This window comes from Podarcis cretensis, assembly GCF_951804945.1.
Source record: "Podarcis cretensis genome assembly, chromosome: 2".
Taxonomy (NCBI): domain Eukaryota; kingdom Metazoa; phylum Chordata; class Lepidosauria; order Squamata; family Lacertidae; genus Podarcis; species Podarcis cretensis.
The window spans coordinates 28,308,136-28,332,043 of record NC_137171.1 but is presented as its reverse complement, the minus strand read 5'-3'; the positions used below and the strand labels follow the sequence as shown (position 1 = coordinate 28,332,043).

General features: G+C 46.1%; 1 protein-coding gene across 1 annotated transcript; it reads left to right on the top strand.

Moving 5' to 3' along the window:
- Positions 1-183: 183 nt before the first annotated feature.
- Positions 184-23,908, top strand: GPRC5C (G protein-coupled receptor class C group 5 member C). Its single transcript, XM_079965568.1, has 5 exons — positions 184-633; positions 11,261-12,326; positions 17,163-17,257; positions 18,939-19,085; positions 22,302-23,908. The coding sequence occupies exons 2-5, from the start codon at positions 11,285-11,287 to the stop codon at positions 22,332-22,334; spliced, it is 1,317 nt and encodes a 438-aa protein (XP_079821694.1). The 5' UTR covers positions 184-633; positions 11,261-11,284; the 3' UTR covers positions 22,335-23,908.

The following is a 23,908-nucleotide window of genomic DNA, read 5'->3' as shown; positions in this document are numbered from 1 at the left end:
ATTTGCAGCTTCGAAACAAACGCGCACACACGAAAGATTTAAGCTTCACCAGTCATGCGGGATTTGTTGTACCTGAGCGCCTGAATACAATGAAGAAAGAGGGAAGAGGCGTGGAGGAGAAAAGGGGGAGTGTCGGCCACAAAACCAGGTCTGGAATCGCAGCGCCAGAGACCGACTGGAGGATGAGCCGGAGGAGGAGGCGGGCGCGGCGGCACTTTCGCTCCGGCGCGTCTACTCGAGACACAAAGATTTCGGGGCCGGTGGGCGGGGAAGGTGATTGATTAGCCTGCAATCTGGTTGCACAGGGCTGGGCGAAGGCCCGATAAGAGCCTTGAATGGGGGCTGATGTCACCGTGATGTCAAGCTCGTAGCTTCCCGGAGCCGAAAGCGAGGGAGCGCCGAGCGAGAGAAGAAAGAGCCTCTCCGCGCCCACCCGCGCCCAGCGCGGCTGCTCTGCCACGGCACGCCCCCTGCGCCGCCTGCCTGCCTGCCTGCCTGCCTCCCAGAGCCTCAACTTTCGGATCCGGATTGTGAAAGGCACCAGGTGGTAGTGGCCGGACCGCAACCACTTCGGAGTCCCGGGGGCCCGGCTTGGCGCCGCTTGGCTTTGTCCTCCGCGGTGGGGAGAGGCAGGTAAGAGCGCCCGAGCGCTTTTCTCTCGTTCTGGGGACGTGTGGGGTGCGGATCTTCTGTGGAAGTCGCCCACTGGAGAGCTGATCCATCCAGAAGTTTGGAACCTCTCCTCCCCCCTCCCCCGCCTTGCTGACCCGGTTGACTCCAGAATATTTGTGTGCGTCAAAGGTGTTCCCCTCCCTTGGCTGAATGGAAGGGACAGAGCAGGTCTAACAACAACACCCCCTGCCTCCTGTTCTCAGTCTCCCCTTCTCTAGCCTGTGCGTTGGGGGAAACTCCTAGGTTAGCCCTTTAAACTATACGTTAGAAATAGCTTACGCAGCTGTAGTGTTTGAATTTGATACAGATGCTTCTCCCGAAGAATAATACTGTCATGGTGTGCATTTGAGTTTTGCTTTTCAGATTTAGGCATTTCTTTTTTAAATCGGTATTTGATACTGGGTGGGGGAGGTTTGAAGCTTCGAAAAATGGAGATGAGGAAAGCCTGTTTAAACAAGAGAGGAAATAGCCCCCCCCCCCAAGGTTAGATTTCAGCAAGGAGACAAGTCAAAGGGTTTTGAGAATCTGGGCTGGCCTCTGTTTAACCGCTGGTGCGGTAGTTCTGTTGATACACAAAAACGCACAGGACAAAGGGTTTGCAAAATGCAATCTGTGCCTATGTACTAGGTTGTGTCTTAACCCTCCAGTAGGATCTAATAACTGGAATAGGGGAAACTAAACCATAGCGAGTTGTGAGTTATAGTGGAGGGTGGGGTAGTAATGAAAACGGCCCCCAGAAGACCAGGAATCAAATCTCTGCTTATTCTCAAAGCTTGCTAGTGGGTTGGGGTTATTGGGAGGATAATGTGGAATAAGTTCATATGTGCCACCCCAACTGCCCTGGAGGAAGGGCATGATGCCAATGTGACAGATAAATAAATGTTGTTTCTCTCACATGTTGCCCTGGTAATGTGGGAATGGGAGTGGTGTTGGTTGGTGTGGAGAACCAGGTGAGCTCTGTTTTGGGAAGGGAAAGGAAATGAGTCCTGCGGTACTAAGGGAAGAGAACTAAGATGTAGATTTTGGGCAAGGGATAGTGAGTTGTAAAGCAGAACTCTTAGCTTCTTTCTGGTCCTGTTTAAGTGGATTTGGAGTTTTGGACTCCAGGCCAGGGGGTCACATAATTTTCCAAGCTCTGGAGTAGGTGAAAAGGCCTTGCCAAGCTCCCATCTCGGAAGCAAGTTTAAAAAAACCCCAAACACCAAAGTTATACTGCCCAATGGATGGCACTGCAGAGTTGCAGGGGTTGCCAACCCTTGCGAGCTAGTAGACACTTTTGAAACCGAAGAAACAATTGTGAGTGTCTCACACATTATATTGGCTAGGATAGAATGCTTCTCCCAAGCCTAATTTCAGCAGCGGGGAGAGGCAGGGACCCTGAGGCTGCCACAGAAGGTCCGCAGATTCATTAGTGCCCACTAGGCCACATTGCCAACCCCCACTTTCAGGCAGGTGACAGGCCGTCCCATCGGTGAGAGTATAGCTCTGCGATTTGGAGCGGAATATGAACCTTTTCACTCCCACTGCCGCCCCACAGTTTTTTGCTTGCTTACTGATTTTGCCATATGACCTTCAGGAACTCCCCATTTTTTTATTTTTTATTTTGCCTGCAATACGAAAAAGCCAATCCTGGGTACAAAGACTGGGGATGAGGCCCACTGGATTCAGCGGTGCTTACTCCCAACGGTCACCCTCTCCTGAGAAGTCCTTGGGGGATTTTGAACCCCGGTGAGAAGGGCGAGATCCAATAGGATCTGCTACACCAACTCCTGACTTTCCAAACCATTCCTCTCTCTTGCTCTCCAAAACAGATAGTCTCTCCATGCTTCCTCCTCCCTTGCCTTTTCTCCTGCCCTCTGCCCACACCAGGCTCTTAGCTGGAACCAGCCTCTTGAGACAGATCCGGTAACAGCTTCCAGCTACCTTGATAAATGTGGCTTGCTTCCTGGAGAAGGAGTGAATCATACGGGATGGGACAGCCTGGGCCTCTGAAGTTAAACTGGGGGGGGGGGGGGCACGGCAAGTTGCATGGATTGTTTTGTTTTGCTCTGACGAAGACGTGCCCACGATGGCACTGGGGGTTTTGCTCTTTGGAATGGGAAGCACAACACCTCCCTATGCTGTGTTACGCAAGATCCTTATTTAAGTGCAGTGAAAGAGATCACCCACCCAAGCCTCTGTTGTGCAAGAAGGGACATGAGTGGAGAAGTTTAAAAGACCCTGAAGTGTTCAACAAAAGTGGTTGGCTTGCTCTGTGCTCCTGAGATGGTATGGAAACAAGCAGAAATGTCAGCACTGTTCTTCTTCTTAGGCGATCCCTTGTAGCTGAGTAAGATTCTTTCATAAACACTGTTTTAGCAGTGAGTCCATAAGTGACTGTGGAGGCCAATTCTGGATCCACACGTTCCTCCACAGTGTGGACATAGGTTTCCGGGCGGGAGTTGATCATGGTGTGGATTTGCCAAGTGTGCTTTCCTCTTAGCTCGTTTCTCCCTTTCATCCTGAGTTTGAGTGTCTTCAAAGCCCAGGACACCTTTGGGAAAGGCTGTTCTCCAATTGGAGCGCTCACAGGCCAGTGTTTCCCAGTTGTCGGTGTTTCTACTACATTTTTTAAGATTTGCCTTGAGAGAGTCTTTAAACCTCTTCTGTTGACTACCAGCATTACGCTTTCCATTTTTAAGTTTGGAATAGAGTAGTTGCTTTGGAAGATGATAATCAGGCATCCGCGGTTGTGTCAGCACTGTGGTTTCACATTAGCACGTGATTCCTTTCCCCTTGAGCAGTGCCTCTACACGGTTATTATTATTATTATTATTAATGCAACATGTTATTTGTTGCTTGCTCCTGAGAAATGTTGATAGCGTGTGAAGCTGTGCTATTACTAAAAATTAGACCATTTGCCTATCTAGCTCAGTACAGTACCTCAGGTTACATTCAGTGGTACCTCAGGTTACATTCGCTTCAGGTCACATACTCTTCAGGTTACAGACTCCGCTAACCCAGAAATCGTGCTTCAGTTTAAGAACTTTGCTTCAGGATGAGAACAGAAATTGTGCTCCGGTGGCGCGGCGGCAGCGGGAGGCCCCATTAGCTAAAGTGGTGCTTCAGGTTAAGAACAGTTTCAGGTTAAGTACGGACCTCCGGAACGAATTAAGTACTTAACCCAAGGTACCACTGTATTTTGTCTTTTTTCTGTTTGGCACTGGCTCTTGAGCAAGGGGTGTTTCCTGTTACTCCTTCCCAAAATCCTTTTAACTGGAGATCCCAGGACTGAACCTGGGACCTTCTGCGTGGTCACCCTTGGAGCCATCCCTAGGCAGCGATGACCCATTAGAGCAAACCAAATTGAATTTCAAGATGTTGCTGCCAAGATGAACAAGTGCCCAGTTTCAACGTGGTGTAAGCACCGTTTTCTTGCCAGTTTAGGATTTGAACTGTAGGGAAAGTGAGAATGAAAGTTAAGCCACTTCACTGACCATATAGGGTTTTTTTTTTTTGGGGGGGGGGGAGTTCTGGTGAGCCAGCAGCGATGTTAACAGAACTACCGCCAACCTCACGTTGCTCTTCTCCATAATAACTCCCACTGGGGCATCTACACCAGGAGCTTGCATGGGTTAATGTTGATCAAATGCTGTTCATTAGCAGGGCAAAAATGTTCGCTCTAAAGACAGAGGTGGCGGCGACAGATAGGCCAAGTCCTCACTGAATGATGGTTTCTTCCATCCTGGCACTCAAGGCAATGCATGTAGGGTTCTCAGGCCGCCTCCCATGCGCACCTCTTCCCAACACATGCATGCACTCAGACCATGCTTTGGGACACAGTCTCTCCTTCCTCTTAGCTGTGTAGCATGTGCCATAGATGTTCCATAGAGACCCAGGTGCTTAGGGAAGCAGTTTCAGCGAGGAAACCCTGAGGCAAGGAGTGGTGGTGAGAAACTCAGAACTATAATTGCCGCATTCGTTCAGCAAGATAACGAACAAAAAGCACCCCTCCTGCCTTTTGCGAGGTGCAGACTTGCAGAGCATAATGCTGCCGTAATGCTTCGAGTACACAGAGCAGGCGGCTGGGATTTGACCGTGCCCAACCGTCTGGACTGAGCGACCATTGGGCATGTCGTGGCTGCAGGGAAAAAAGGAACACCAGGAATACCTGCACATGTTTATTAAAATTTCCAGGCTGTAAAAGCAAGCTGGTGGTATGTACCTCAGTTTCCATATGCAGACTGCAGCTTTCTACATCTGCTTAGAAGGACTTAGAAAAATGTATTTTTATTTGTTGCATTAATATTCCGACTCCCACCACCACCACCACCACCACGAGCTCGAGGCAGCATGCATAGTATTCCTGCCCCTTCCACTGCAGCCTCCCAAGAACCCCGAGAGGTAGGATAGGTTGAGAGAGAGTGGCTGACCCAAGGCCCACCCTGTGAGATTCATAGCTGGGTGTGTGTGGATTTGAGCCTCCCCAGTCGTTGGAGGGACGCGGGTGGCGCTGTGGGTTAAACCACAGAGCCTAGGACTTGCCGATCAGAAGGTCAGCGGTTCAAATCCCCGCAACAGGGTGAGCTCACGTTGCTCGGTCCCTGCTCCTGCCCACCTAGCAGTTCGAAAGTACATCAAAGTGCAAGTAGATAAATAGGTACCGCTCCGGCGGGAAGGTGAACGGTGTTTCCGTGCGCTGCTCTGGTTCGCCAGAAGCAGCTTAGTCATGCTGGCCACATGACCTGGAAGCTGTACGCCGGCTTCCTCGGCCACTAAAGTGAGATGAGCGTCGCAACCCCAGAGTCGGTCACGACTGGACCTAATGGTCAGGGGTCCCTTTACCTTTACCCTTAGTCGTTGGAGGTAGCACCGCATGCAAGTGTTTCTCATGCTCCTCATCATTCATCTTGACTATCACGTGGATAGCCTGTAAGCCATAGGGGACTTTGTGGCTCTGCTGAAAGGAGTGATTAAAAACCCCCCACCTCTTGAGGTGTGAGATGCAATCAACCTGCCTATTTCCTGACATGATTGGCAGAGTAGAATTAAAGCCTCACCACAAACCAGTGGCTTCCATAGTGAAGTGCAGCTATTGTTCAATCTACACAGTTATGCGCTAGGCAGGAAACAGTGGATCCCATAGCCACACAGCAAGCATCCGTAGTCTCCACATTTCTGGAACGCAGTGTGTTTTTTCTCTATGCAAACAATGAAATGGGCTATATAGAATGGTGCATTTGAAAATAACGTATATGTGATACCTGATCTGTAATGGGGCAGGTTTGTTGTTTTCCTTTCAACCCCCCAAAAGTTTGCAAATTCTTTGCAAAGAAAGCGAATGCGTTCGCACAAATGCATTGCAAGTTTGGTGGCTTAATCATTAAGCAGTCTAACTGTGTGATTATTGAGACAGAAACCACATTAACTAAAACAAAGCCCTGTCCAGCTGCTAGGGCAGGGAAGAAATTTATTTGGAGTAGATGTACTGAAATGAGAAGTGTGGACTGGCAAACGGAACCACCAGCAAACTTCTTGCTGCTCAAGCTAGTCTTGCACCTCCAGACAAGAGGGAATTCTTGAATTTCTCTCTGTCCACAGATAAGCCATCAGACAAAACTCTTTTAACACTAGTGGGGATGATAAATAATCTCTTAAGCAGGAAGTCTAATATTCCACACCATGAAAAGTATCCAAGTTTGGTGACTAGAAAATGCTGAATTATGCAATGCTGATTTATGTAAGCTGGGGAGGAAATCACATAAGTGCTCTGGCTTTCATAGAATTGCACTTGCAGAGCTGAGAAAATATTCTGTATGTCAAGCCCTCCCAGATCAATGATCACCTCTGAAAAAAGAACATTCGTGCCCTAAACCCCTAGGTGTTCAGTTCAGATAAGAGTTGTTCTAACGGTTTCCATTTTACTAGGAACACTGCCAGAAAAAGATGGTTGCACCCCTTTTGCGGGCAGAAATTAATCAGGTTTGCCGTCCCTTGGCATGGAGATGTAATGATGGAAAGATGTGTGGCTGTTTCATGGTGTCTTCTAGATTTTGTGAACTACAACTTCCATTATCCCTGACCATTGGCCCTGCTGATCCCTCTTGCTGTTCTGGCCTCTGAGATTTAGAATATTTTTTTTCTTGTTTTCCTCCTCCAAAAACTAGGTGCGTCTTATGATCTGGTGCGTCTTATAGAGCAAAAAATATGGTACCACTGTATTGCTGCCTACTACAAAAAGTCCCAAAGCGATTTGCAAGCAGAATAAAAACAAACAAAAAACCAAGCCTATTAACAGCATAATCAGAATACATCAACTAATTTCTGGAGCTGCCCAAATGCCCTGGAGAAGGAAAAAAAAAATCTTTGCTTGGTGCTGAAACTATGACAAGACAGGCCTTATTCTTACCTAATCCAACGAAACAAGTCCTTGAACAGTCCCTGCTAAAAGCTGTCTGATGCATTTAGTTCATTTTAACCTTGCATCATTCGGTCTCAAACTTTATGATGGTTATAGTTCAGAAAAGAAACTGAAAGGATTAGGGACCTTCCTGCTTCTCAGCACTTTACCTTGAGACTGGAAAACGTGCTTTTGCATAGCAGAGAACGTGCAGCGTTCACGCTAATGTATGGACTGTTACGTTTTGGAGCTGAACTAGACTCGTGCCTGTACTCCTAAAGGTAACCCAAACTGAATGGGCGCCAGCATTCTCAGCTAGTACAAGAAGCGGCTGTTTGAATAAGAGAGAGAAAGCTGGAGCAGCGCTAGCTCTCACATGCTGTAGCATAAAGCCCCAATCCCCAGAAGCTGGGACTAGCCCATGATCCAAGCCCCACAACAAGCGGATTTGGAAGGCATGTGAGAAAGTTCTCTTCTTTCGGAAGTCATCTGGAATCCTCTAAGCCTGGGAACCAAGAAGTGTTGAGTGGCAGCCAAGGGGAGGCCAACAGTTTGCCGGCCGATTCTTTCTCAGAGGGAACATAGCTGGTCTGGGAATATGCTTTGCAGTGGGGCAGCTAATTATTTTGTTTTGTTTTGTTTCCCCTCCCTTTTATGCTGCAGTTACAGCTGTTTTTAAAAATGGCATCCTACGTGAGGATGTGTTCTTCCTCCCCTGCCCTAGTGATTTCTAAAAAAATAATAATGATCTAAAAGTCACCTCTGTTTCCTTGAACTCTAATCCTTCAAAAGCCAGCCACAAAAAAGGGGGGATTCAGGCGTTTTTCATTGGCCTGCCTGACCTAGCTTCTCTCTGGCCTCTCTCCTCTCCAGCCTTCAGCAATTTGCCAATCTGGAGGAGAGGGACAGGGAGCCAGATTTGCTTAGGCAAATCTTTATTTTTTATTTTTTTAAAAAAAAGAAGAAGAGTTTGGATTTGATATCCCGCCTTTCACTCCCCTTCAGGAGTCTCAAAGCGGCTAACATTCTCCTTTCCCTTCCTCCCCCACAACAAACACTCTGTGAGGTGAGTGGGGCTGAGAGACTTCAGAGAAGTGTGACTAGCCCAAGGTCACCCAGCAGCTGCATGTGGAGGAGCAGGGAAGCGAACCCGGTTCACCAGATTACGAGACTACCGCTCTTAACCACTACACCACACTGGCTCTCAGGCAAATCTTTATTTTATATTAATTTTGTGAGCACTTTGAGGTCTTTTTTGTTGTTGCTGCTGCAAAAGAAATCAAAGTAATAGAGTCCCTGGGGTCAGCAGACTTTTTCATCAGAGGGTGGGTCCACTGTCCCTCAGACCTTGTGGGGGGCCGGACTATATTTTGGAAAAAAGAAAGAAAGAACGAATTCCTATGCACCACAAATAACCCAGAGATGTGTTTTAAATAAAAGGACACGTTCTACTCATGTAAAAATACCAGGCAGGCCCCACAAATAACCCAGAGATGCATTTTAAATAAAAGGACGCATTCTACTCATGTGAAAACATGCCCATTTCCGGACCGTCTGCAAGTTGGATTGAGAAGGTGATTGGGCCGGATCTGGCCCCCGGGCCTTAGCTTGCCTACCCATGTAATAGACGTTGGGAACGGAATTGTTAATTTAACTGTTGGCCTGCTTCCAGGGAGGTCAGGGTGAGGCACATAGCGGGTGGGGCAGGATATCTGACTTAAATCATCCCAAGATGATGCTAAAGGCAGCTGCCTCTAGGTGAAACCTGAGATGGCTGGCTACTGGTGGTTTGGTGGTGCGGTGAGTAAGCGTATTTTTGCCTCTAACCTTGGAGTGAGGAAGAAGTCTCAAGAGGGTAGGGTTTAATGGATTGCTGCTGATCACTCTGGGAGTCTATGGTTTCTTCCTCTCAACACGTTTATTTTTCTCTTCTCGCCTTGGTCCATCATTTTAAATATGCTTCAGCGTTGCTCCGAGTCTATGTAATTGTGGTGTCACCTGCCCATATACCCTTTGGATGGGATAAGAACCTAATGGGCTATGTTATGCCAAGCCAGGGCAGTAGCCCATCTAAGCCCCGTACTTTACCCAGATTGGCAGTGGCTTTCCCCCTCAAGGACGAGCTATGTATTATGTAGGGTGCTCCTCGCTCCCAGTGCTTGAAATTATCCAGGTGCTAGGCTCATTTTTTCACGTGGCTATCGGCCACTTGTGACCAAGTGAAGATGCCTGGGCACCAGGATGATGCCTGACATCTCCACCATCTGGGGATTCTTGGATCTTGATGTTTTCACACACTTATGCTCCGTCCTGTAGGAATAGGCCAATATATATAGGGTCAGTCATTTAAAAGAGGCACCGTGGGACATGTGGACTCTGTATCCATGGGAGTCCTTATATGTGGCCTGTCCCTGGATCAAGTGACTTTTCTTCTTTAAGTTCTCAAAGTTCTTACCCTAGTTCAACGTTGTCATCTGAACTAACCAGGTGTTCAACAGAGAATCAATCACAGTCAGCCCATCACTTGAAAAATAAGACTTTGGAGTTGTCTTGTCCCAAAATAGACATTTCGTTTTGGCAACTGTAATCTTGGTTTAAGGAGCCATTTGGCACCTAGCTTATATATCTGAGTTTCTGACATGGCACACTTCCTATCCAAAACGAAAGCTATTAGCGCTTCAGGAGTGGGGAGGCTCGAACATTTCCCCCCCCCCCCCCCCGTCAACAGGGCTATAACAGCAACTTGAGGAGAAATGATCAGATCTGGAAGAGAACATTGGCAGAGGGAAGGGTTAAAACACTTAACTGCCTGCCCCCCAATCCATGTTCCACTGCTCCCATTTGGAGCCCCCCCCCAGCCTTAAAGTAATCTCGAATGTTTTGTTTGGCCCTGAGGCACAGGTCTGCCTCAGTGTGGAGGAAGTGAATGGAGTAAGTTTATTCTCCCATACTAGAACTTGGGGCCATCCGAGGGAGCTGAACATTTGGAGATTGAAGGCAGACATAGGGCAGATTTAATAGAACACACTTCTGCAAGATGTGCTAGTGGTCATCAAATTTGGTGGCTTTAATGGTTTTTCTGACAAGCGACTTAATATTAAAACCGATTAAAAACAATACAAGCAAAACAACAACAATTCAAATAAAAGACCAAGAAATCAAAGACCAAAACAAATAGGCAGGGATACAAGTCCTGTCCCTCTGAAAGAGGTCAAAATATACTTCAGATTAAAGGCAAAAAGTTTTTAGGTGAGGTGACGGGAAGACTTTGCTTGTATATGTATATAACCTGTTATATATAAACATTATTGTTGGGAATCGTATAGGTATCTGGTTGGCCAAAGGACTAGATCAGGCATCCCCAAATGTGGCCCTCCAACCGTTTTGGGACTACAATTCCCCTCATCCCTGACCACTGCTCCTGCTAGCTAGGGATCATGGGAGTTGTAGTCCCAAAACAGCTGGAGGGCTGAGTTTGGGGATGCCTGGACTAGATGGAATTTTTGGTCTGATCCAGCAACGCTCTTCTTAAGTTCATTACATCTTTCCAGGTACATTATATGCTGTACCAACTGAATCATGGCCCTTGCCTTTTCAGTTTTTAAATGCTTCTGTCACCATCAGTGTCACCCTGCTCTCTGTACTAATTGTTGGTTAATGCAGTACCTCGGGTTACAGACGCTTCAGGTTACAGACTTTGCTAACCCGGAAGTAGTACCTTGGGTTAAGAACTTTGCTTCAGGATGAGAACAGAAATTGTGCAGTGGCAGCACGGTGGCAGTGAGAGGCCCCATTAACTAAAGTGGTATCTCAGGTTAAGAACAGTCTCAGGTTAAGAATAGACCTCCAAAACGAATTAAGTTCTTAATCCGAGGTACCACTGTGCAGTAGCTGGTCTCCTAAACCTCGACAAAGCCTAGCAGTGCTGGTACACGGGGCTGGGCAGGGTATAGACCAGGGTTTCCCAAACTTGGGTCGCTAGCTGCTTATGGACTACAATTCCCATCATCCTTGGCCCACTGGTCCTACTTGCTAGGGGTGATGGGAGTTGTAGTCCAAAAACACCTGTTGGGAAACGCGGGTATAGACCATCACTGGTTCTGTTATATAACCAAGCACCACCATCGATACTACAAAATTGCCCAGTCCTGATAACAATACGCTTTCTTTCGGCTACGCTAACCTTGTCTTTTCCTTCCTGTTTTTCAGTTCTTTCCCAAAGTGCCAAGGAATATGTGCCATCGCTCCAAAACAATGGGTGTACCCAAGGCGCTGCTGCCATACCTTTGGCTCCTGGGACTTCCCACCAAAGTATGCTTGGCGGAAGTGACTCCATCGCCGCCGGCAGGCTGCGGCAAGGACTTGCAGTCCATCTATTACAACCTGTGCGACCTGTCGTCAGCCTGGGGCATCGTGCTGGAGGCGGTAGCCGCCTTTGGTGTCGTGACCACCTTTGTCCTCACCGTCGTCCTTGTGGCCAGCGTTCCGTTTGTCCAGGACTATCGGAAGAAAAGCTTGATAGGGACGCAAGCCTTCCTGTTGTTTGGCACCTTTGGGCTCTTCTGCTTGACTTTTGCCTTCATCGTGAAGCAAGATTTTTCCACGTGCGCCTCGCGACGCTTCCTCTTTGGCGTCCTCTTCGCCGTGTGCTTCTCTTGCCTGGTGGCGCATTCCCTCAGCCTCAATTTCCTCGCCCGGCGGAACCACGGGCCCCGGGGTTGGGTCACCTTTGGCATGGCCTTGCTCCTCGTCTTGGTGGAGGTCATTATCAACACCGAGTGGCTCATCATCACTGTGGTGAGGAGCAACGATTTGCCCAAGGACCCCTGCCGGGTGAAGAATGAAGACTTTGTCATGGCGCTGATCTACGTCATGTTCCTGCAAGTGCTTGCCTTCGTTGCCTCGTGGCCTGTCTTGTGTGGACGTTACAAGCACTGGCGGAAGCACGCTGTCTTTGTCCTGCTCACCACCTCCCTCTCTATGGCCATCTGGGTTGTGTGGATTGTGATGTACATTTACGGCAACCAGCAGGAAGGAGGCCAGGCCTGGGATGACCCCACGTTGGCCATTGCTCTCGTCTCCAACGCCTGCATCTTTATTTTCTTCTATGTCATCCCAGAGATCTCCCAAGTCATCCGGCCAGGACCGGAGCAAATCTACGAGGAAGATGTCTACCCCACCCGGGGAGTGGGATATGAAACCATCCTCAAGGAACAGAAATCCCAGAGCATGTTTGTGGAGAACAAGGCCTTCTCAATGGATGAACCTTCTTCAGGTAGGTCTCAGCATACAGGTTGTGGAGAAGCATTTGGCAGTGGGCGTGGGGTTGGTTTGCGAAAATTTCCATCATGCTGTTCTATAGGCATGAACACCACAAGGCTTGTTTTAAAATACAGTCGTACTTTGGTTTTCGAACAGCTTAGTTCCCGAACGTTTTAGCTCCCGCATGTTGCGAAGTGACTGTTCTGGTTTGTGAACTATTTTTGGAAGCCGAACGTCCGGCAGAATTTCTACAGCTTCTGATTGGCTGCAGGAGCTTACTTAGTAATTCAATTTCCTGACTTTTCCTCTGTTCTAGTCACTTTCACTTTCATTTAATAATCCACACAGAATCGAGAGCGGCTAGTTCAAATCACAGCTCAGATCTTGGTTACTTTGCAAAGTATTTAGCTTTGCTAAATTGTTTTGGATTTTGAGACTCGGAAACCCACCTTGCAGAGAAGATGTGCTGCTGAAAATTTATAAACTTTTATATGAGACTTTTTATTTATTTATTTAACAAAATTTGTATGCCTCTTGATTGTACATAAAACCTCTAAGCTGTTTCACACTTAACTTCAAACTGAGAGCATCATAGGATTGGGCTATAAATATATTGTTTGGCTTAGAACATGACGGTGTGAAATTTATTTATTAAATTTCTATCCTGACTTTCCTTCAAAGGAGCCCAGGATGGCATTGGCTTTACTTTCATCCTGGGCCAAGTTCAGGTGATGATAATTTGAAATTTAGGAAGAATACCCCAAATCCCGCTCCTTCTGATTTTCCAAAGCTGGCAGTATGCATGATCTGACATCTGCAAATACAAGATTTGTGTCCCTTTCCCCAAAATTTTAGTTTTAGGAGTTTAGAAATTTAAATGAGAGGAATCACATCTTGTAAAATAAATTGCTGGATTCCTTTTTGCCCTAGTAGTTGCTCAAAAGGCCACAATTCCATCTGCGTGAGATGATGGACCCAGATGAGTATTTCTGTAAAGAAATTGTTTTGATGATTGGATTACCTTGACTTCTCCCTCTCCACTTACTAGTGCGTGCCCTATTTTAAAGAATCTATTACTGTGGCACTGATTCTTTGCCAGCGGACTTAGAAAATGATTCATGAGCACATGATGCTGTTGCAGCTCATCACAGATCCCCAAGTGAGCCATTTTGAGCTTTCTAAATGAAGTGGGGGGTATACGTGCCACATATAAATGAGAAGCTGCTTTGCCCGGGTGAGAAGGAGCCATTTCCTGCATTGCTCCCTGTGCTGAAAATGTCACTTAAATATATTCTCTCTAACCTCTGTTCTTGGCTGCCAACCTCCCACCTAAGACTCCACCTTAATCCCACAGAAAGTGTCTTCTTGAAACCTGTTGCCAGTTTAGCCTCCCCCAGTTTCAAGCAGAGGGAAAAACCTGTATGTGTCACCGAAAAGGACAACTTGGAACAAGCTGTTGTCATTCTCTCTCCAGGCTTTATAAGAAGCATCACCAAGAAAAGCCCCAACATGCAAAACTATCCTCATCTGCATGATATGAAGTGAAGAACTCACAGCATTGTTCTGTGACTCACTTCGAAATGCCTTTGCTTCCTGCTGTTCTACACTTATTCACCATGTCTTTGAATTTCCTTAGATTATCTCTTCAGGGATCAATTTTGCTATGTATTCCTCCTTTGTTTAGAATTTCTGAATATTTCTGCATTGAAAAGAAAAGTAATCTGCTTTTTCTGTGTCTAGTTTTGGATTCCCTGTAGAACTTGGTTCTCCATATTTCTGACACTGAAGTAACTCCAAAATTGTTCCCCCCCACTTCATTTTTTTAAAAAATTAATCTTTCACTCTTTGTGGAAATATATATACTACACTGCTGAAGGAAGCCAAAGTTAAGACCTTTCATTTTGTTGCTCTTCTATAGAAGGAGACAGCAAAGCTAAGGGTGGTATGTAAATCTAAACAACAACAACAACACAACTAGGTTATGATAGGGATGACAACAACAACACAACTAGGTTATGATAGGGACAAAGAACCTGAATTGGCTGTAGAAGTCCCATGTATGTTTGATGGCAATAGTAACCAAGCTTGTTGCCATTTCGCACACAGTCAAAAATCTCAACTGCTCCACAATTCTCTGTTGGTAAAACCAATAGGCTAAAATATACACACATATGACTACATGGCTGACAGGGTTTTATTACAGCACGCTTTGCCTCTTAAACCCTAGAGAGCACTCTCTTATTTAGGAAAGGTCTCCTGAGCACAGTGTGCTCATTAAAACCTACTCTGTCTATAGTTACCCACAAACAAGGCTTTGTTTTATGGCTGGCTTAAGTCACAGAATGCCCCAGCAGGCTTCTGATGGTTGTTGCACTTGGGAACATTGATTAGCTAGTGCTTCCTGCTTTGCTTCCAACTGCATGGAAGAATTATAGCAATCACTTCTTTGCAAAGAGGTGAAGGCTTTTGCAAACGCATAGTGGCATATGAAATGAAGCATTGTACATTACGGAGACGAAATCTAACAGTTTTGCTCTCTCAGGGCTAATTTGTACGTCTGACACTCTCTCTCTCTCTCTCTCTCTCTGTATGTATATACATATATATACATATTGTTGTCAACAAAAATCTGCTCCTTTCCCTTATGGGGTATCCAAAAGCCCATACAGAGTCCTAATGTAGGTTCTTGGATACCCCATAAGGGAAAAGGGCAGATTTTTGTTTACCACAATATACATATATAGTGATTCAGTCAAAATGAGTATAAATGTGATTGTTGCACATGCAGTCATTTAGAGCGGCCACCCTTTTTAACCGGGATCTGCTCTTGTAACTGTGAAATTAAATATGAGTTAATGCAGTGTTGAATTGAGAAAAAAATCTTATCTTTTTGATGCAACTTTGTGAATGCATCATTGGATAGTGTGTTAAAATTGGCATGCTTTATTTTGGCTTTTAGGCGTGGTTCTTCTGCTTGCGAGAAGTTTACCATCATGTATGCCTCTTGTACGCCATCTCTGACCCTATATCATGGGTAGACAACATGGTGGCGTTCAGATGTTGTTGGCTGGGACTGATGGGATTTGGAGTCTAACAACATCTGTAGGGTATTCTATGTATTTGAGGGACGCGGGTGGTGCTGTGGTCTAAAGCACTGAGCCTGTTGGGCTAGCTGATCGGAAGGTTGGCGTTTCGAATCCCCGTGACGGGGTGAGCTTCTGTTGCTCGGTCCCAGCTCCTGCCAACCTAGCAGTTCGAAGGCACGCCAGAAAAAGTGCAAGTAGATAATTAGGTACCACTCCGGCAGGAAGGTAAAAAATGGCATTTCCGTGTGCTGCTCTGGTTTTGGTGTTGCGCCAGAAGCAGTTTAGTCATGCTGGCCACATGACCTGGAAAAACTGTCTGCGGACAAACGCTGGCTCCCTTGGCCTGTAAAGCGAGATGAGCGCCGCAACCCCAGAGTTGTCTGCGACTGGACTTAACTGTCAGGAGTCCTTTACCTTTACCTTTATTATGTATGTATGTATGTATGTATGTGTGTGTATGTATGTATGTATGTATGTATGTATTTATTTATTTATAAACACAACCTGCTTTTCACCATCCAGGTCTCAAAAGCACCAAAGTTTAAAATGTAAATTAAATCTAAAAAAATTAAAAATCTCCGAAATTTAAAATCTATTTAAAAACAACATCAGAAAATTTAAAACATCAGATAAGTATTAATGATGCAAAGGTCTCTAGGTGTCTGAAACACAGTATGGGCGGTGCCTCTCAAACTTCTAGTGAGAGGGAGTTCAATAGAGTTGTGCCCACAACACTGAACTTACGTTGACATGAGTCATGTTTCTGTCCTGTGTGTTGGTGGGGGGGACCACTATGATCTCAGTGTTCTTTGCTCAACACTAGATTGTGGAGTATGGGCTTTTCCATGCTTCCGTTCGTGCCGCAGTTTCTAAGCACAGGTCTCTGTGACTTCCAGACACAGGTCTGAGCACGATTTTTTTTCTTTCCCCAGGGAAGCCCACTGTTTACCGCTGAATCGGAACAAACAGCAATCCATGGAAAACCTGATTGACATTTATTCTGATTCAGCAGCAAACAGTGGATTTTCCTGGGGAAAGTGGTGGGACCAAAACGAAAAAGAAAAAAGAAGATCTGCTAGCACCTGTGTCTGGAAGTCATGGACGTGCCTAGAAAAAGTGGCACAAACAGAAGCATGCATCATAGGATCATAGAGCTGTAGAGTTGGAAGGGACCCTGAGGATGATGATAATGATAATAATGATAATAATAATAATAATATTTTTATTTCTACCCCGCCCATCTGGCTGGGCTTCCCCAGCTGCTCTGGGTAGCTCCCAACATAATACTAAAAACACAATAAAACATCAAACATTAAAAACTTCCCTAAACAGGACTGCCTTCAGATGTCTTCTAAACGTCAGATAGTTGTTTATTTCCTTGACATCTGGTGGGAGGGCGTTCCACAGGGCGGGCCCCATTACCAAGAAGGCCCTCTGCCTGGTTCCCTGTAACCTCATTTTTCACAGTGAGGGAACCACCAGAAGGCCCTCGGATTAGCTAGTCCAACCCCCTACAATGCAGGATGATGCAACTGTCCCATATGGGGATTGAATTTACAATCTTGACATTATCAGCACCATGCTCTAATCAACTGAGCTACCTGGGGCGAACCACTATTCTGCCTCTTACATGGGTTATTTGAGTAAAAAATCTTCCTCTTCTGCTCAGCCTGCGCTGTCTGAAAACCATCTTTGTCACTGAAGATCTCCCAAGCCTGTGTGCCTTTTAATGTTATTTTCTTATGACTTCTCTTTCTTTTCAGCCAAAAAACCTGTGTCTCCATACAGCGGATACAACGGGCAGCTGCTGACGAGTGTGTACCAGCCCACAGAGATGGCTCTCATGCACAAAGGGCCTGTAAGTGAGTGTGAAGCTCTGCTGGTGTTTCTTATCTTTCTCGACTGTAGCTTAGCTTCCAGAATGTTGGGCTTTTTTAAAAAAATAAAATAAAATAAAAAACACAACATCCTCTTGAGCAGTTCAGCAGGAGAAGTTGGCTCCTGACAGAGAGAGGTGAAACCTCTCATAAATGTCAAATCCAGATATTCTGTGTAGTTATCTCTAGATAAGGGGGCAGGATAAACAGCGTCACTCTGTGTGTTTGCATTCTTTGGATGTAAACTTAACACTCACAGGTCTTTGAGTGCAGCCTGATTCTGCAGGATAATGGGGTGAAACTGCTTCTCATCTGCGCCTTCTTCAGATGGCAAGCCTAGGACCCTTTGACTCAACACCTAGTTTGGAAAAAAATGTTTTCAGAACATTTTATTTCATGGATAAGTGTTCAGTTATGCGAGTCCTCATTTGGAGTCTGAGAAGGTACAATCAGAATTAGATTTACCACCTCATTTGCTTCCTGGGAGAAGTAGGCTTGACAGGAACATGTTTCTTTTTAATAAAACCAAAACCAAAGGAGTTTATTTGACCTGTATTGTCCTGCAGAGATTATATGTGTGGCAGGGGAAAGGATTGAGGCTAGGGAAGACAGTTCATCTGACTATTTTGTCATCTGACTTGGTCAAAGAAAGCGTTCAGATTATTATATCTGAGCTTGCAGACACAGCCCTTGGTGCTACCCTTTGCGGGAGCTGGGAAAGGAACCAGGAAGTCTTCTAATAACTATAGTTTCCTGTTTCATCCAAACTGGGGGAAACGATGGTTAGCATGAAAAGCTTCAAACAAGCCAGACACAAAGCCATGGTTTAAAGTTGGTTTTAATATCCTGGCTTATTCCAGAGTTGTTAATCATTGTTTCCTGCTTCAGACAAAACTGGAAACCATAGTTAATTGGAAGGTCCCATGATTTGTTTGCCGGCTCACGCAAAGAGAGGAATGAAAAGGGGCTGCAGGGCAGGGCCAAGAGAGACTCATCCACACCTCAGCATATTAAAATGAGGCATGATTGTTTGAACACAGTCAAAATATACTCAGTGAACTTGGGATGTCAGAGATGATGAGAGAGGAGTTTGCACCTTCCCTAGCATCCATTTGTATCTCCACACAGAAGTTCACCTAACACTGCGGCAGAAGCTGGATTTGGGCATTTACTCAATATCTTTGGCATCGCCGCAGCAGCTACTGTATTTCTACTGTTTTGCAAGTTTTAGTATATTGCAATTTAGGAATCCAAGGTGTGCATGAACTTGAAGTGTGCATGTAACCATGCTGCTCCAGGGACCCAAGTGAAAATGCTCTCTGAGTCATGCCCTTGGAAAGTCAAAACAAAACAGTTTTTTCTTCTTCTGTTTTGATCTTAAAAAGCCTCAGATCTGTTGCATGTGCCAACAGTTTCTCACATGTGGAAATGATGTCAAAAATCAGGAAAAGTTTCATACAGCGTGGTGAAAAGTGATTTGAAAATGGAACAGTTCAAGCCTTCTTCATTGAAGGTCAAATCTGTATTCCTATAGATGACGCGTGCAGAATGTTGACTGGCTGTGTTTCTTTGACCATACTGCAGCTCCTGGTTGCCTTTCTGACCACACTTTCTGCTCACTTCTTACTCTTTTTGTTGTTGTTGTTGTTGTTTTGCTTCCAGTCTGAGGGCCCCTATGATGTCATCCTCCCTCGCGCCACAGCCAACAGCCAAGTGATGGGCAGTGCCAATTCTACACTGCGTGCTGAGGATGCCTACATTTCACAGAATAAGCAGGCAGTGGCACAGAAAGATGGAAAGAGCGGGCAGGTGTGTAATTGGCTAATGCAGCTGCAACTGGAATTCTGTTCCAGTCCCAACTACAGATATATAGTGAATCCCTATCTTTCTGCCCCTCTGAATTGATTTATACACTGCTTCTAGCCCGGCTTGCCTTGATACAATCTCTGCAATTCATAATACACCCATGTGACTGCAGCTGACCTGTATGTTGCTGTTAGTTCATACAGTGGTACCTCGGGTTAAGTACTTACCGTATTTTTCGCTCTATAAGACGCACCAGACCACAAGACACACCTAGTTTTTGGAGGAGGAAAACAAGAAAAAAAATATTCGAATCTCAGTGAAAGCAGCAATCCCTCTTGCTGTTCTGGCTTCTGTGACAGCTGCGCAGCCTGCATTCGCTCCATAAGACACACACACATCTCCCCTTACTTTTTAGGAGGGAAAAGATGAGTCTTATAGAGCAAAAAATACGGTAATTCGTTCTGGAGGTCCGTTCTTAACCTGAAACTGTTCTTAACCTGAAGCACCACTTTAGCTGCCGCCGCACCACCAGACCACAATTTCTGTTCTCATCCTGAAGTAAAGTTCTTGACCTGAGGTAATATTTCTGGGTTAGCGGAGTCTATTACCTGAAGCGTATGTAACCCAAGGTACCACTGTATTATGTGCCCCGCAGAGTAATGCACGACTTGTGCAACCGCAGAACCTGGAGAAAATACAAGCCGTGATTTGGTCCACACTTTGAATTTTGGAATATCCTGCAAATTTTATTTAGGTTGATTGCTAATTTTTAAATTATTATTATTACCAGTGGGGTTTTTTTTCTGGGGGGTACGCATACCGCTAAACATTTTGTGAATCTTTCTACATTTATCCATTTATTGTATTTATTTCCCCCGATTTGAACTATAAAATGGGGGTTTTCTTCCCTGTTTTTTTTAATTGGGTTTTATAAGCAGGAATAATGTTATCAAATGGTGATTTTCTTGAGTCAAAATGAGAGTACTCCTAAACATTTTTAAAGGAGAAAAGCACTGGTTATTATACACCACTTTTCAAGCAAAGTGCTTCTCAAAGCAGTTTTCAAAAATGTACACCCCCCACAAATTCCTAACACGGTTTTTTAAAAAGACGTTTTAAACAGCATAAAATACTAGTAAATATATAATGTGGAACTGGGCACCATATTGGAGGGGCACCACTGAGAAAGTCATGGTTGGCATTTGCCAGCCAACCTGCTGTAATTTTCGCTCCAAAACACGCATTTTTTTGCTCCTAGAAAGTAAGGGGAAATGCCTGTGCGTGTTACTGAGCGAATGCACTCGACCGGAGCCATGGCTGCCGTCAATCAAGCAAAGCGGGAGCCGCTTGCAGGGCTTTGCACGGCTCTAGCTTTGCTTGCTTTACAGCCAGGAGGAGGGGGAGGAGCCGAAGAGGAGGGAGGGAAGGAGAGCCATGGCAGCAAAGCGGGCAGCAGCCGCTTACACGTGAGGAGGGACAGATGGGAGCCATAGCGAGCCAGAAAAAGCGCCGCGTAGCCAGCAGCAGCTGCTACAGCCTCAGCTAGCAAAGGTCCGTGTGCTCTCTAAACGGAGCAATGAGGCTGCAGAGGGACGGCAGGGCACAGGAGGGCTCTGAGCCACGAGCGCAGTGAAAACCAGTAAAAAAGTTTTTAAAAAGGCTGCTGGGGACAGGAGGGCACGGGATGAGGGAGAGGGGGAAATTACGATTCTCCCAGCGTCTCAGCTGATCCGCAGAGCAGGACTTGGGTTGCAGGGGATTCGCCATTAGCTGCTTAAAGCAGCAAAGAGGGAGAGAAGGAGCAAAGTGGGAGAGGAAAGGAGCTGCTGTAAGTGGCTGCTGTCCGGTTGGCTCCTTTAAAGCAACAGTGCTCTTTCCCTCCCCCCTCCCCGCTCAGCTCGCCGAAAAGCTCCTTTTCCACACACCCCACGCAAGCTCCTTCTCCCCTTAAACCCCTCTCCTGCATCATTAGCAGCATCCTTCTCCACACACCCCACGCGTGTTCCTTCTCCCCTTAAACCCCTCGCCTGCATTATTAGCCACATCCTTCTCCACACACCCCACGCGTGTTCCTTCTCCCCTTAAACCCCTCGCCTGCATTATTAGCCACATCCTTCTCCACACACCCCACGCATGTTCCTTCTCCCCTTAAACCCCTCGCCTGCATTATTAGCCACATCCTTCTCCACACACCCCACGCGTGTTCCTTCTCCCCTTAAACCCCTCTTCTGCATTATTAGCAGCATCCTTCTCCACACACCCCACGTGTGCTCCTTGTCCCTTGAATGCTTTTCCTTCCCTCCCCACTTAAAACGTGGTTACAAAGCACGGATCCACATGGATCCTCAGGATTTTTGCACTGGGTCACCCCAAGTTCACCATCAGATCACATAGCATATCCATGGCTACAGGCTGCACCAAAAAACACACACGCACCCACTGTTTCATGGGGCTGCAATGGCGCAAAAACGTGGTTACAAAGCATGGATCCACATGGATCCTCAGGATTTTTGCATTGGGCTACCCCAAACTCACCATCAGATCATGCCTGTGGCCACAGCATGAACCACAAAAATCATACATCCATTGTTTCGTTTAGAATATTTTTTTCTTGTTTTCCTCCTCTAAAAACTACGTGCGTGCTATGGTCAGGTGCGTGTTATAGAGCAAAAAATACGGTAATTGTCTTTGTTGGTGGGCCTTTGAAGTGGATTTTAAAGGCAAGGACAGGTTGATAATGGATGCAGATGGTCCTTTAAGTAACCTGGTCCCAAATTATTCCAAGGCTTTAAAGGTCGTTTGCAACACTTTAATTTGGTTCCAGAAACACACTGTAAATATACACCAGTGGGTGGCTGCATTTTCTACCATTTGAAGTTTCTAAGCAGCTTTTTAGAAGCCTGGATGTCGCTAATAAATAGGTGGTAACCAAGGCAAGGTCCATTCTCTCCAAATAGGATTGCGGCTGGTGAACCAACTGAAGCTGTTAAAAAGCACTCCTTGCCAACTCCCAACATCTGAACCACACTCCAGTAAGTGTGGAGTGTGAACTGCAAAGCTGATCCTTCAGAGGAGTGCAACCCAATCTAGGGTTAGTTCCAAACTTAGAAGGGCTCATTTCCTGCCCCCACCCCATCCCAGTTGGCTTTAGTTAGCTATACTTAAAAGACCATTCCTGCTGTAAGAAAATTAATGTATCAATCTCGTCTTTTGTTTCAGGCTTCATCTCCTTACAGCAAGAGCAGGTGGTAGAAGCCAAAGTCTTGATTTCAGAAGGTCCCGTTCCTCGAGGATGCCTTGCAAAACCTGCCTTTGCGAAGTTGCATCTAATGAGGCTAGGCCTCAGTTAGCCATTGAGATTTCATTCTGGCAGTGGAGACAATACAGTTTCTTCTTGTTACACATAACTCAAAGTGCTCTGCTTGACCTCTGCTTTAGAAAATCTGGGTTGCCGTACTGGGATACACCTGTGGTTTGCTTGTTTTTTTAAATTCTGGACAGCAGGACTTCTGTGTTCCTTGGAGCCTTCAATCAAGTTCTTCTTAGTGCCACCTCTGCAGTACAACTAGCCAGCATTTTGGGACCCTCTTTCCTCCTTCTTTTTTTTAACACGCCACACCATTCATGGACCACGTTGACTTTGCTGTGAGTGTCTCACATTCTTCTGCAATGCTACCTGTTTTTGTGCTGTACAAATCCGCCTTTCCTAATACTGAGATGATCTTGTCTAGGCCACAACTTGGCCTCCTGGTGGATGATTGAGTTGCCCCTACCTTTCACCCCATTGCCAAATCCCACAAGGGAGTGCTTCAGAACTGAGAAGGGTGCCGCTGTTTCGATTCCTCTTCAATGGAGGCCATGCAGATGCTAGTCCTTCCACGGAGAAAAACTTTGTCAAGTGTAGAAAGAACTGTGGTAACCGCTCTCTCGTAGCCCTCCTGCCTTTGGACCAACCCTGAAGTGCAACAGATATTATGCCTGTCCCAGAATCCTGATTGCTCCGGATCTGCTGCCTCTCCACCCCTCAGGGCAACACAAAATGAAGGCCGCATAAGGACTTTTTAATGTTTGGTGCTTAGCTCTGGGTGCCAAGGTGCATGAGGGGGGTTGCAGTTCTGCCTTATTTTGCAGGCAGCATCTCAGATGTCTGTGACGACTGTGTTTTGGGGGTATTTGTGAGTTCTTGGTGCCACCCATTGAACATACAGAAGGTGCCAACTGATGGGGAAAGCTAAAGGAGACAGATGGGGTACTTACTAGTTTCCACAGAGAGAGAGAGTTGTGGGAGATTCATGACATCTGCTGTTCCCTGTCAGTAGATGCAACGTCAAAAGCGTCCCCCTCCCAGTTCTGCCCCCCAGCACAAGCTCATTTGGACCTCTGAGTGAGATTCGCAAAGTGGTCACCTCAGTTACATGACAGATACATAAGTTCATCCCCACAGAAAGGAGAGAAGGAGGGGAGATGGAATTATAAAGTGAAGCCAGAGGGTCTAGCAGTTCAGGAGAATGGGGAGTTTTCCATGCCCAAAGTTGCTGTATTTCCACTGGAGTTTCAGAGGATAAAGCTTTGGAAGTCTTGGGCTGCAGAGCTCATCACAGAAAAGTAATTGCCTCTCTTTAGTTTTATTCACACTTCACTCCTCATCTGCTGAGAATGGGCCGCACCTACTCTGAATCTCCTGCCTAAAATTCTCTTGGCTTTTATGCCATGCACATTATAAAGTGACGCCCCCTTTTTCTCTTCCATTGTTAGGCAATCTGTCTCCGCTAATAACAACCCTATAATCCCCTTGCCTTCTCCCTGTATGTATATCTGGGCTTTGA

Excerpts from the sequence above, each read along its gene's own strand:
- GPRC5C (XM_079965568.1), top strand. The coding sequence starts at position 11,285 with ATGTGCCATCGCTCCAAAACAATGGGTGTACCCAAGGCGCTGCTGCCA. Across the intron at positions 17,258-18,938 it reads CTCTCATGCACAAAGGGCCT|TCTGAGGGCCCCTATGATGT; the intron begins GTAAGTGAGTGT and ends TTTTGCTTCCAG. Across the intron at positions 19,086-22,301 it reads AAGATGGAAAGAGCGGGCAG|GCTTCATCTCCTTACAGCAA; the intron begins GTGTGTAATTGG and ends CTTTTGTTTCAG.